Raw genomic sequence first — 15,000 nt, 5'->3', positions numbered from 1 at the left:
GTGTGTGTGTGTGTGTGTGTGTGTGTGTGTGTGTGTGTGTGTGTGTGCGTGCGCCAAAATATTGGCACCCTTGCACTTTTTTCAAATAACTCCCAATTTTCTCTAAAAATAAGTTTAAGTTGACAAAAGTATTTGGTCTCCACAATTCTTTATTTCACTGTTAATATGACAGAAACTTTGTTTTTGATTCAGAACTAAATATATTGTTATGGTTGTGGGGGTAGATGGAAGAATTTAATTGGGAGTTTAGGACTGTGTAGAGTTGCTTAGTTCCTGGACGAGTAGAAAGCAACTCGATGTAACTCAGTGAGGGAATCCGTGAGCTTAAGTGTTACGTGTCACCACACGAGGGGTGGTATGGTGTAAATTAGCCTCGGGAGTAAGAATAAGTTCCCCAGTGCGTGATTGCCCTCTGATTTTCCATACGTTTTGTATATTTCAAGGCAAGCAGTAAAGCTGGGAAACGCATCCCTGAAACCATAACAAATAGGAGAAGCCCCACCTTCCCAGGTTTGGGGGCGAGCAGGCCATGCCCTGGAGGCAGAGGATATAGAGCGCAGCGGGGAGAGAGCACGGAGGAGAGGCTGAAGCATTGCAAGGGGCTTCGGACTACTGCACAAGATGGGCGATCGGTCGAGCACGTGGTTTGTGAGGGGCTTTCCAACTACTGCATAGGACGGGAGATCAGTCACACGTGTGGTTGGTGAGAGGCTTCCGACCAGATAGAAAGAGATATCTGTGTGATCGAGGTCGAGGGCAGGCAGGCTTGCACACGTGTGGATTGTGGAAGGCTTCCGGCTGAATAGAACGGGAGATCGGCAGAGCACACACACACACACACATCGGTGTAAAGAACATATGAGGCAGGTGGCACTTTTGGAAAAAGGAAGGCTGGCACATTTTGAGCCTTAGTGTGGAAAGCTGCTTGCTGAGTGCCTGGCGTACGTCTGCCATGCCACGAGAGAAGTGACGGCGCCATTTACGCGTGTGTGCAAGTGCTGGTGGAAGTGCCCCCAATTCCAAGTTTGACAAAGACAGCTCTGGGCCAAGCTGAGTACCAGTATAATTAAAATGGGGAGGGGGTTCTTTTTATTTTGGTCACCCTTTGTCTGTATTTGCATCTGTGTGCGAGGCCTCGACTATAGGAGTTACTTATTTATTATCATCATTATTACCTGTTCAATTGTTGTCTTTGCAAATATTGTGTATGTTCATTAAATGTATTCCTTTTAAGAAATTGTATTCGTACATTTGTAGTGGGGTTCGCAGATAAAACCCCCTTTTGCTGTCCTGGTGCAGTGCTTCTCTGCCTACTCCTCCGCCCTTCCGCCATTGCCCTCCGCCACACCCTTCGAGCACGTGTTAAGATCTCCGTCGATCAACGTGTCCACCTCCTTTTGATAAGGAACCGCTCGGCTGTCCCGTGGGGTTGGCGGTTTTAACCACTCGTCACCACAACTTGGGCCGGGGGGTTAACCTGGGCTGGCCACCCCTGCGGCAATATCCTTTTAAGTCAGAAAATAAAAATAAATTTGATTGACAAATGATTGACACCCTGGACTAAATATTTGGTTGCATGGCCTTTGGACAAAATAACTGCAATCAAGTGCTTCCTATAGCCATGAATGAGCTTTCTACTGGCAGTTTGTTCCACTCATCTTGTGAAAACTGCTCCAGTTCTTCCATAATTGAAGGGTGCCTTCTCTCAACCACTGTTTTCAGATCTCCCCGCAGGTGTTCAATGGGATTTAGATCTGGACTTATTGCTGGCCACTTCAGAACGGTCCAGCGTTTTGTCTTGAACCATTCCTGGGTGCATTTTGAAGTGTGTTTGGGGTCAATGTCCTACTGCAAGACCCATGACCTTTGACAGAGACCCAGCTTTCTGACACTGGTTTGAACATTGTGCTCCCAAATGCCTTGGTAATCACCCGATTCATGATGCCATGCACACATTCAAGGCACCCCAGTGCCAGAGGCAGCACAGCCACCCCAAAACATCATTGGACCTCCTCCATGTTTGACTGCAGGGAAGGTGTTCTTTTCTTTGAAGGCTTCATTTTGTTGTCTGAAAACAGAGATGATGTGCTTTACCAAAAAGCTCTAATTTGGTCTCATCTGTCTACAGAATTTTTTCCCAGAAGGATTTTGGCTTGTTCAGGTGAGTTTTGGCAAACTCTAGTCAGGCTTTCTTATGTCTCTCTCTCTCTCTCTCTCAGCAGTGGGGTCCTCCTGGATCTCCGACCACAGAACCCCCCTTCATCGAGTTGGTGATGAATGGTGCAAGTTGAAACTGTCGTACCTTGTGCCTGAAGGTCAGCTTGAATATGTTTGACAGTTGATCGAGGTGCTTTCTCCACCAAACACTCCTTCACTGCAATCTTCAATCAAGTTTGCTCTTCAGGGAGGTTGGCTATAGTGCCATGGGCCTTAAACTTTCCTGATAACATACGGTGGACACAGGGACATCAAGATCTCTGGAGATTGACTTGAAGCTTGGAAATTTTCCATGCTTGGCTGCAATTTTGTGTCTGTCCTCCTCAGACAATTCTCTGGTATTCTTTCCTTTCTCCATGCTCATTGTGGTACACAGAGTGACACAAAACAGCTGAATGACTCCTTTTCTCTATTCAAACTGGTTGAATGAGTGATTTTTATATTGCAGGAACCTGCAACTCACCATAGGTGAGTTAAATTCCAAAATAAAGAAGGATCACCTGCTTGAAATCTAATTATTTCTAACAACTTTGAAAAGGTGCCAATAATATTGTCCGGGCCATTTTAGGATTTCTGTGTGAAATAAGCTAAGATTTAATCATTTTTAAAACTTTTTGTTTTGTTCCAATACAAACCAAAGAAATACAAATGTGGATACAAAAATATATTGTTGTGGTTCACAGAACCACATGCATCCAACAGATAGTGGTCCCAAGACAGTTATTCCATTATTATACGTGCAGATAGTCCCTTCCCTTTTGTCGAGCGGGACAACAGATGGCGTACGTTGCAATGATCTCATAGCTAGGTTTGCTTTCATCATTTCTTCTTCATTTCGTCCCCACTCTTCTTTTCTGATTATTCCTGAGGTAAATCTGAGCCATGTGCGCCTTCGCTATGAGATGGGTACTCGCGGAGGCCATCGCGTGTGGCGCCGCTGCGAGGAAACGATGACTTGCGAGAATTAACAGCACAGAGCCCCCATTCCCAAACGAGCCCTCAACCCAACGTGTGTGGTGAGTCATACAGTGCACTTGGCAGTTTGGGATTATCGACTCGAGCTTCCAATGATCTGGGGAAGATTGCCGGTTGCATTAAAAACGCATACGAATGAATATCTCTTAAGAGGCTGCACGAATGGTGTTTTTCACAACACAGGAAACACAGCCAGCACGACGCCCACGCTGCACAAAACGTGTACGGAAGCTGATAAAGGTGACTCCATGCCACGCTGGGCGGGATGAGAGTGTGCGAAGTAAAAGCGGCGCGTTCCTTTTCAACCAAATATCTGATACATATTGGTGTTCGCCCCGCACACATGCTAGCAGAATCTGGCGAACGCGAGCACCGACCACGTGGGCCATGGCGGATCCGCGCGTACTGCGCGAAACATACATGGATTTATCCATAATAATGTACCTTCGGCCCTCACTGGCAGCAACGGATTCCCCACGGATGGTGAACGTCTTCTCATCTCTACGGCCAGCGAAGCTGCGATCGAGCAGGGGAATGTTGTACAGTGCAGGCCACGTTGGCACACGCGGAGCAATCGCATTGATCAGCACTGGTCGGACGCCCGAACGGGCATGCGGGACCCTCGGCCGGTCGTCAGGGCACGGCCCGGGGGTTTTTGCGGGACGATTCACGCGCCAAGTTCGGTGTGGGCGATTCGTGTCATGTGGTAGGGTCGGAGTGGAATATTTTCACTGTGTGGAATGACCTTGCCGGAAATGGAGTGTTGCGGTTTCCGGCCAAAGTTAACAGGCCACATGAGGGGTCGGGGCCAATCAGAGCGCCAGATTCAGATGATGACGCTTCGCTTCGGGGTGGCCCCCACCCCGCGCTGCGAGTCCTATAAAGGTCGGAGTGGTCCCTCTGCCTCTCTCGCTCTCGTCTCTCTGCCCGACATCGCCACGACCCGCCTCCTGCTGCCTGGACTCCGCCTCCTCGTCTCCGCCCACACGACATCGACCCCACCCGACGTCGACCCCACCCGCCTACCTGGTCCCACCTACCACTCCCTCCATGAGCTCTGGACTCCACCCCTTCTTCACTCAAGCCCCTCCTTCACGAACATGGTCTCCACATGCTCTGCTGAAGCCAGAGACGTCACGCCAGCTGTCGGCTGCCGCACTACGGAGCATTCCCCCCCCCCCCCGAAACGTATTGGTGGCGCGTTCATGCAATCAAGAACAAAGGTACCGAGATCGTAGCTTCAACTCTTTTCCCTTCATCGGGTTTTCTGTGTCTGTGTGCGCGTGTGTGTGTGTGTCCTGGCACCTGTCTGCTTAAGTAAGACTGCTGAAGATGGTTATCATTATTATTGTTATTATTTTCGCGTTAAGTCTGCTCTGTGTCCGCTTTTGTAAGTTGCTTGTTTATTTGCTGCACCACACCTCTCCCCCTATCTCTGCACAACACACCCCAAAAAATCCTGATCATGCCACATACCATTCGTCGCCCATTGTTAATAAATTATTATTAGGAATGTACCCTGCTCGTTTTTGTCTTTTCTTCCATTGATCCAACATGGTCCGAATCCTAGTTTAGCCAGGACTTTATTCCCAACGATCCATTCCTTTTAGCCGGTACGTCCTTGGCAGTGTCGCTCGGCTGCATCCAATCCGGTAGAGTGATCCGGTTCGGACAAGGCGGACCGAAGGTGTGTTCCCTGGTAATTAATTCACATAATTAATTAGGTAACCCGATTAACCCATAGACGGGAGGACCCTAGGTCACGCGGTTGAGTTATTGGTGTCTACGGTCGGTTAAGCGACCTGCCGAGTCACGGAATTATCGGTGTGTGATGGCCTACAATTCCCGGGAGTCTGGTGGGAGCCGAGATAGCTCCCCCCCCCCCAGTGGTCTTCTCACTCGACTCCCGGCGTGCATCAATATTGTTAATTTCAACAATTTTCTGGAAGAAATGGGGCATTATTTGATAAAAGTGCAAGATTGCCAATATTTTTGGCCACCACTGTATGTATGTATGTATGGTAGCCTGAGAAAATAGTTGTGGTTCAAGGAACTGGCCCCGGAGGCAATTGCACACAACCTACAAGTCCCTCAGTTTTGTTATTTGCATAGTATAAGTTCAGAGTAGCCCCTTCCCCTTGTGTAGTGGGTTGAATGTGATTGAATGTGTTGGCAAAGGGTAAGATAGGTTTCTCCCCTTTTCTCCCCATTTCTTAGAGGGTAATTATAAATCACCTATGAGCTTCATGGTGCGTGCTGTGCAAAACAGGCACTGGCTAATTTGCATATCACGCCAAATGCTCGTTTGAATCACGCGCAAAGACCAAACTGCCCCTTAATTTGACCTCTTCATAATCTTCCTTCAAACACAATAAGTACACAACTCTTATCATTTATTAGTGCACATTTTTATTTACACTTGGTTCTTATTTCACACATTAATTTACATTGCATCGTCATTAATCATGCCATTCATCGCCCCAAGACCCGAAAACATCACAACCCGCGAACCACGTCGCCTTCACCACACACGAAGAATTACCCACCTTCCTCGATCATCATCACCTCATCTGCAATGCCCCCTCCCCCCCGCAGACTCTGCCATGGCTTGGAAACATGAGGGAAGCAGCGCAGGAAACAGCGGCAAGTGCCTCCATTCTCCGGACTTTATCCAAAGTGCCTCCATTATAAAAAATATAAAATGACCATTTTTACAGCCATTTTTCCCTGCTGTGCAGGGGTTTGGCTTTTTTCTTGAGGCAATATTTTATGGCCGGATGCCCTTCCTGACGCCAACCCTGGTCGCCTCTTACGACACACAGGGATATGGTACACCTATTCTTACCGGGGCATACACCGGGACCAGTATACTGGCACTCATTTCGCCGACCTCGGAAGGATGACAGGCTGAGTCAACCCCCTGGTGTTAATTCAGCAGCCAACGGGGCTTGAACTCAGGACCCTTGGATCCCAAGCCGCCACCCTAACCACTAAGCCAACACCAGGCTTCAAAGTGCCTCCATTCTCTGGCATTAATTGGCCATTCACATCCTGTTGCTAAATAATCGCTCCTCAAGCAATTACGAGCTCCCAGGGTTCACCCCATGCCTGTAATGCGTCCTGAGCCCCACCAATGTTAATCAAGGAGGATCCATTGCATGCCGTGGTTGAGCGACCAACTGGGCAGGAATTGTTGTGGAGGACTGGCATATGGGCGGGGCTAAAGCAGTAATGCACCAATCGGCAGCTGAGATTACCAAAAGAGGCCGTTTCAGTCAACCTTTAGGCCCCGCCCTTGCTGAACGGTTAAACAAAGGCAGAAGTCCTGGTGCTTGGTGTGGTGGTTCTCGGCTTTGGTCCTGCATTCCTATCCTGTGCTTACTTGCTTTGTGGGGCTCCGCAAGATAATTATGGCAGCTTGAACTGGGAGGTTATAATTCCCAAATAAATTGGCTTTCATCCAAATCCGGTATGCACTCATGGTTGCTCAGCCGCCCCAGTTAAGATCTAATTAAGATAAGCTGAGTGGACAGCCGAGGGCACGTCCCCCGATCAGGAGACCGTGCGACCTCCAGTTAAACGGCAATTAGACCGAGGACAATGAACCACGTGGTTGAGTAATTGACATTCGCAGTTGCCTCTAAAGGCACCATGACAAAACGATTCATGACCCGCGGCCTCAGGCCCGGTAAGTCTGAGGGAAACCGAGGATACCTACTCGTAGTAGACCTGAAACCCGTGGCCATAACAGTATTCATCTACTACCAATAATGCCTCATTTTGGTAAGTCACAAATTATGTGGAAACTATTTTTCCAAATGAACATTTTTATTCATAACTGAAGAGATCAAACGAAACACTGTTTTAATTAATAGAGGTTACATGTCAGGAACACCTGTGAAAAACATGTACAAATCAAAATTCACTGTTTGCAAAAAGCATTCAGCCCCTTAGGTCAGTACTTGATGGAAGAACCTTTTGCAGCAATGATTGCTGTGGCTCTTTGTGGGTAGGTCTCCACAAGCTTTGCACAGTGCACAAGTGAAATCTTTGCCCATTCTTCACGTGAAAATTGCTCTAGTTCTGCCAAATTTGATGGGGATCGTCAATGGACTGCAATCTTCAATTGGATTCAGGTCAGGACTTTGACTGCACCATTCAAGAACATTTATCAACTTCTTATTCAACCACTACAGTGTGGCCTTAGCTTTGTGCTTCGGATCATTGTCCTGCCGAAATGTGAACCTCTTAACCAGCTTCAGATTAATGGCTGACTCAAGGATTCTCCTGTACTTTGCACCATCCATTGTCCCTTCTATCCTAACAAGCTTGCCAGTCTCTGCTGATGAAAAGCAGCCACCCAACATGATGCTGCCACCACCATGCTTGACAGTAGGGATGGTGTTGATTGGGTGATGTGCAGTGTTAGGCTTGCGCCAGATGCAACACTTTGAATTGAGACCAAAAAGTTAAATTTTTGTCTCATCTGATCACAAAGCTTTTCTCCACATTCCTGCACTATCATGAAGATGCTTTTTCACAAACCCCATATGAGCTTTTCGATGCATCATTTTCAGTTATGGCTTCTTTCTTGACACCTGAACATGGAGACCAGCATTGAGAAGAGAACTGGATTGTTGATCGATGAACTCTGACCCCCATCTCAGACGTAGAGCCTTGTAGATCTTTCAGTCATTGTTGGATTTACAGTGATATCCGAAACCAGTTTCCTGCTTGCCCAGCTGTTCAATTTGGATAGTTGACTTCAGCTGGGTAGCATCCGGATGATATGATACGTCTTCCACTTCTTATTGATGGATTTCACCGTAATCAAAGGGATCAAGCATGACTGAAATCTTATTATAACGCTCTCCTGAACAGTGCGTCTCCACCACTTCATGGCTTACTTCTTTGGAAAGCTCCCTGGTCTTCATGTTTGCCCTTTTGGTTGACCAGGTGAGATGCACTCCTTTAGATAAGTGGGGGAGAATACTTTTTAACCCTTTCAACCCTGGCGGCCATTTTACTAGCCGCTATTCAAACTTGCATATACCCAAGCAGCCGATTTACCAGCAGCTTTTCAAACCTCCATATACCCGAGCGGCCAGATTTTACTCCAGGGAGCCCAGGGTGGAGAAGCTGAAAGTCCAAAGAGCTACAGGATCAAAGGGTTAAGTTAAACCACTGATTACACACAGGTGTCATCGACATTTTTTTTGTAAATCTCACTTATTCACATTTTATCTGCAATTTAATTTTTTTTATCTTTATCACTTTGGAGTAATTTGTGACGACTCTATATATTCAGTTTGATTTGAAAGCAACATGAAATAAGCTCAGGTGGCATCAAAATGTGAAAACTTTGGAGGGGGGGGGTAAATAGTTTTGCAGACCACTGAACGTGTGTGAAGGAACACGAGGTCCGTCTAAAACGTAACGGGACTGACCACAGAAATTTTATTCCAAAAAATATATTGAAATCACAGCTTGTCCCCTTCAAAATAGTTTCTCTCCAGTCTCACACACTTGTCCATCCTATTCTTCCACGCTTCGATGCACCCCCGGAAGGCTTCTTCTGGAATCCTCTGGAGTCCGACGTCATGGCCCTTTTGATGGCTACCATATCAGGAAATCGGATCCCTTTGATCACCCCCTTGAGCCTGGGGAATAGGAAAAAATCACAAGGGGCCAAGTCTGGTGAATACGGGGGGTTGCTCCAGAGTTGGCACGTTTCTCTCCGCCAGAAACTGTCGGATGCTCAGGGCACTGTCAGCAAGAGCATTGTCATGGTGGAGCACCCAGGCGTTGTTCTCCCACAGATCCCTCCTCTTCTCCCGGACTGATCTCATGAGGCGCCGGAGGATCTCCTTGTACATGTATTTATTCAATGTTTGACCCTGTGGTAGAAACACGAAGTGGACGATGCCCTTGATGTCAAAAAATTGCGATGAGCATCACCTTAACCTTCGACTTCGACATCCTTGCTTTCTTTGGTCTTGGTGATGCTGGATTTTTCCACTGACAACTCTGCCGTTTGGTCTCGGGATCGTATTCGAATATCCACGATTCATCGCCAGTAATGACTCTCCCGAGCAGGTCTGGATTGTCCTAGAGGCGCTCGATAATGTCTTGACAGACAGTGACTCTTTGCCGTTTCTGGGCCTCGGACAACAGCTTGGGGACCATCTTTGCGCACACCTTGCGCATTTCGAGATTTTCAGTGATGATGCTCCAGACAGTGTGCTTGTTGATGGAAAGTTGCTCAGCAATCATCCGCACCGTGAGTCGACGATTTGCGCACACCATCTGCTTCACATGCTCAATGTTGTCTGCCGTTCTGCTCGTTGAAGGTCTTCCAGACCATGGATCGTCTTCAACCTCCTCCCGTCCCTCTTTGAATCACTTGTGCCATTCAAATGCACATGCACGTGACATTGTTTCTTCCCCGTAGACTTGGTGCAGCATTGCGAAGAATTCAGAAGGTGTTTTGCCAAGCTTGGCAAGAAACTTCAGATTGGCGCTCTGCTCACGACTCGTAGCGCGACGACTCAGACTAGACAACATGTAAAGCACGACCTGTAAAAAAAAAAATCACACAATGAGCGCAGTCAACCATCACCAATCATATATATTGCTGGAATGTTGCGAAAGACTGTGACACAACCCTTCATTAAAGTTGTGTAAGTGGAGCACACAGCAGGCTCAGTCCCGTTACTTTTTAGACGGACCTCGTATGCAAGTACATGTGCACCTGTGTGTGTGTGTGTATGTGTATGTGTATGTGTTTGTGGTTGAATGTGACAATTATTTTCTGAATGCCAGGTTAACGAGTGCAAAACTTGTACGACAGGTTTTCAAGTGTGAAAATAGTCTTCAGTAACCATGCATTGGGTCAAATATAGTCGAATGAAGAACTAGTCTTACTCATGAAGGCTCATGCAGACAAGTATAATAATGGATGACTTCAACCGAAAGATCATTCAGACTAGCAGAGTACCAGCCCTACAGGCGATATTGTTTCAAGCATGCAACACGTTCTTCTGACGCATACCTTAATTTGGGCGGTGTAGAGGCAACTGACAGCTATGTATACGCAAAAAAAAGAAACAAGTAAAAAAAAAATACGTCATAGCCCCCGCTGTTTTCGTAATTTTGCTGGATGGAGTTAAAGGGTTAGCCCATATTTATGTACAACTAAAATGACCACCAGTCTACCAGTCGGCCATCTTTGATCAGATGGCAAAATAAAGTGATGAGCACATGTATGCCAACATGCACTGTGACTACCAAGTTTGAACAAAATCGGACCACGTATGTCTGAGAAATGGATGGGGACACATTTAAATAAGAAAATGGCCGCCAGTTGGCCATCTTGGATCTGATCAAGAAAAAATAACGTCCATATGCAAGACATCATTCATTATCCAGGTGTCACATTTGAACAACATCGGTAAATGCATGTCCGAGAAATCGTTGAGGACATGTTCAACATTGGGTTTTTTCACAACTAAAATGGCCGCCAGTCTACCAGTCGGCCATCTTTGATCAAATCGCAAAATAAAATTATGTGCAAGTGTATGACATTATGCACTGTGCTTGTGCCAAGTTTGAACAAAATCAGACCAATGCATGTTCGATAAATGGTTGGGGACACGTTTAAGTAACAAAATCGCTGCCAGTCGGCCATCTTGGATATGATCTCAAAAAAAAAAAAAATGATGTGCATATGTAAGCCATCATTTGTTATCTGAGTGTCAAGTTTAAACAACATCGGTAAATGCTTGTCCAAAAAATGGTCGAGGACGTGTTCGACATCAGGATTTTACAATTAAAATGGCCGCCAATCGGCCATCTTGGATCTAATGTCGAAAAAAAAATGACGTGAATATGTATACCATCACATGTTGTCTTTGCCAAGTACAAATACAATCAGTCCATACATGTCCGATATATTGTTGCGGACGCACGCTCGCACGAACGCACGCAGGCACACACACGAAAATCAAGAGCAAATCCATAAGCGCCAGGTTTAGACCAAGTCCAAAGGGGGCTAATTAACCCAGGTTACATGCACAAAAAAAAATAACCCAGGTTACTTATCCATACCAATTCAAAACACCTCACTACACTGAAAAAACATGGGGACAGAAATACTGTCCTGTCGATTGTGGAGACTCGCAATACCCTGCCACACCTGAAGGTGGTGCTACACAATACACATTTACATAGAAAAATTGCGTCCCTCCCCCACCCCTCCTCCGTCACCACCAAAGACCACCGGAAACAATAAAAACATGCCCATACATTTATTGGGGTCATGCTAATCCTATGTAATCATCCCAGAACTGTAGGAGGAGTTGTGCGACATAAATACACACAAACACCGGTCCGTGAATTATAGTAAGGATATGCAAACCACCATGGGAAGCAAGGGGTACAGTATAGTCATCGAAGAAGCCGCAGGCATCCCATCATCCATGTTTCCCTTCATCCCTACACCTCCCTTTTTAGAATAATACATAAACCTCACTCAACAACCCACCCCCGAACAACCCCATCTCCCACCCTTCCCAGCAACAAAACACAGCATAGCATCGATAACAGAAAGACAGACAGCAATCCATAATCAATCTGGCCCAAAGCAGACAGAAATCCATCACAAACAAGACTGAAAAAGATGCAAAACCACAACCTATCCAATCCTATGGTACAAGCATGCAAACGATAAGTGTATCACAAAGATGTTATTTGAAAGCCCTTCAATTTTTTTTACATCCTACACACGTTATGTCGACTAAAATATTGATTTTCTTCATCTTTGAAAATAGATAAATCAGATAATGCAATTGGTTTTGCATTGCCAAATTATTTAATTATTGTTCACCAGCAAATACCACCCATTGCATCGCTGATGGGAATACAAAGAGTGGGGAAGAGTGAGGAGAGGGATGAGGAAAGAGAGAGGAGGGGTGGGGGAGAGGAAGGAGGGGGAACCAAGGAGGGTTGGGCGAAGGGAAGGCGGCGTGAGGGGAAAGGAAGGGAAGGCGGCGTGAGGGGAAGGGAAGGGAAGGCGGCATGAGGGGAGGGGAAGGGAAGGCATCGTGGGCCGAAGGGAAGAGAAGGTGGCCTGAGGGGAAGGGAAGGTGGCCCGAGGGGAGGGGAAGGGAAGGCGGCCCGAGGGGAGGGGAAGGGGAGGCGGCCCGAGGGGAGGGGAAGGGAAGGGAAGGGAAGGCGGCCTGAGAAGGGAAGGGAAGGCGGCGAGAGGGGAGGGGAAAGGAAGGCGGCGTGAGGGGAGGCGAAGGGAAGTCGGCCTGAGTGTGGGGAAGGGAAGGGAATGCGGAGTGAGGGGAGGGGGAGGTGGCGTGAGGGGAGGGGGAGGCGGCGTCAGGGGAAGGGGAGGCGGCGTGAGGGGAGGGGAGGTGGCGTGAGGGGAGGGGAAGGCGGCGTGAGGGGAGGAGGAGGCGGCGTGAGGGGAGGGGGAGGCGGCGTGAGGGGAGGGGGGCAGCGTGAGGGGAGGGGGAGGCAGCGTGAGGGGAGGGGGAGGCAGTGTGAGAAGAGGGAAGGCAGACGTGTGGTGGAGTGTTAAATCAGATTCATACTGTCTCATAAAAATAATTATGTATCGAATAACAGTGAAAATGGAAACAAAATAATGTCTGAAATACATTTTCTACCAGTCATACAATACCCAAACACCGTCAAGACACATGCCGCCGCTCAGACATGTCCGGAGACAAGCCGCCACCCAAAGTATCAAATAATGTGCAAATACATCTCTTTGGACATTTAGAAGCATCATTTTCCTCTCCAGGTCTTCAAGACAGCTGTTCAGCACCATCTCAGATCATTCCCAATCCAAAACAATGATCTTTTTTACCCTCATTAACTACAAGCCCCCCCACCGCCTAACCTTTCCCCACCCACCGCAATCCCTGCTCCATCCAAATTTCCAGTTTTCCATACTGAGACCTCTTTCATTCAGTATCCATCTTGTCCACCCCATGCATCCTCTCTTGCCCCCCCATTCCTCCCCACCCCCATTGTCTGTCCAGTCTGCCTCTGTCTTGGCCTGAACTCTGCTGTTAGTGTTTCTGTGTCTGTGTGTGTCTCTCTCTGTCTCTCTGTCTCTCTGTCTCTCTGTCTCTCTGTCTCTCTGTCTCTCTGTCTCTCTGTCTCTCTGTCTCTCTGTCTCTCTGTCTCTCTGTCTCTCTGTCTCTCTGTCTCTCTGTCTCTCTGTCTCTCTGTCTCTCTGTCTCTCTGTCTCTCTGTCTCTCTGTCTCTCCGTCTCTCTGTCTCTCTGTGTGTGTCTCTCTCTCTCTGTGTGTGTCTCTCTCTCTCTGTGTGTGTCTCTCTCTCTCTGTGTGTGTCTCTCTCTCTCTGTGTGTGTCTCTCTCTCTGTGTGTGTCTCTCTCTCTGTGTGTCTCTCTCTCTCTGTGTGTCTCTCTCTCTCTGTGTGTCTCTCTCTCTCTGTGTGTCTCTCTCTCTCTGTGTGTCTCTCTCTCTGTGTGTCTCTCTCTCTGTGTGTCTCTCTCTCTGTGTGTCTCTCTCTCTCTCTCTCTCTCTGTGTGTGTCTCTCTCTCTGTGTGTGTCTCTCTCTCTGTGTGTGTCTCTCTCTCTCTCTGTGTGTGTCTCTCTCTCTCTGTGTGTGTCTCTCTCTCTCTCTGTGTGTGTCTCTCTCTCTCTGTGTGTGTCTCTCTCTCTCTCTGTCTGTCTCTCTGTGTGTCTGTGTCTCTGTGTCTCTGTGTCTCTGTGTCTCTGTGTCTCTGTGTCTCTGTGTCTCTGTGTCTCTGTGTCTCTGTGTCTCTGTGTCTCTGTGTCTCTGTGTCTCTGTGTCTCTGTGTCTCTGTGTCTCTGTGTCTCATTGCATCCTGATTCATTCATTGTCAAAGTACTATCTCTTTCACAAGCCTAGATTATGTATCCAAAAAAAAAAGGAAAGAGAAAAAAAGAATAGTACATCTCGTGGCGTTTCCAGAGCTCATCACCAACCATCTCAAAAATCACCATTTCTTTTTAATGTCACATTGGGTTCGCTCATGCATAGAATCTCAGAGAGCTCGTCAGATGCAAGGATGAGTACTTTATGCAGCTGGATTGCGATACCACTTACCTCTTTGGACATGGGCCGTGGTTGATAAATACTCAAAAATGAGCCCATTTCACCAGGTCCTTGCAACGGTTCCACTGGACACCAGAAATCCAGTGCAAGCTCAAGTCCAAAGGGATCTTTGCTGTACAGTTCCCCTGCCTATGATGCAGGTAAGAGCACAAGCAGGTCAAAGATCATAAGAAGCATCAGCATTTAAAGCAGTTCAAAAATGAGTAACAGCCTCACTAATGGGAACATGGATTTCAGTTTTTGTTCAATGCAGATGTACTGACCAACATCATGAGTTGTTCCAGGTCACAGCATCCTTGTGGTATCTCGCTTCCCATTTGAACATTCATGACCATGATCCTAGCCTCCTCATCTGCACGATTTCGTAATTGCTTCACCTGCATATACATCCAAATACAACAAATATCAGTTGTGCCTCAAATACTAAAAAATAAATTGGCATGTCAGAGAGAAAACTTGCAGTACAACCTTGAGAGGCATGAGTGCGATGAAATCTGTGATAAGAGCATGGACACGGCGGATGTAGAATTCATCCTGATAAAAGGCCTCAGTTATGATGACAGATTCCCTCAGGAAGAGGAAGACACCACCAGAAAGAGCCAAGTCCAACAAGGCCTCGTCTGCCTCAATGAACTCACCGAGAGCTGGATTGATAAAGAGAAGGACAAAAAAAGTAAAACGCACGCACA

General features: G+C 47.2%; 1 protein-coding gene across 1 annotated transcript in view; it reads right to left on the bottom strand.

The window, feature by feature from the left end:
- The window catches only part of NUP205 (nucleoporin 205), a 327,963-nt gene that overhangs the window by 263,545 nt on the left and 49,418 nt on the right, over nt 1–15,000 (bottom strand). Inside the window, exons 9-11 of the mRNA XM_085884280.1 lie at nt 14,780–14,955; nt 14,575–14,688; nt 14,303–14,440 (exon numbers count right to left, since the gene is read on the bottom strand). Of these exons, the coding sequence (XP_085740406.1) occupies nt 14,303–14,440; nt 14,575–14,688; nt 14,780–14,955 (428 nt within the window). The remainder of the gene's footprint in view (nt 1–14,302; nt 14,441–14,574; nt 14,689–14,779; nt 14,956–15,000) is intronic.

This window comes from Eptatretus burgeri, chromosome 6, assembly GCF_056783735.1.
Source record: "Eptatretus burgeri isolate ZD-2024b chromosome 6, Ebu_testis_v1, whole genome shotgun sequence".
Lineage (NCBI taxonomy): Eukaryota > Metazoa > Chordata > Myxini > Myxiniformes > Myxinidae > Eptatretus > Eptatretus burgeri.
The sequence above is the reverse complement of the archived record's forward strand: the minus strand, read 5'-3'. Positions and strand labels throughout refer to the sequence as shown.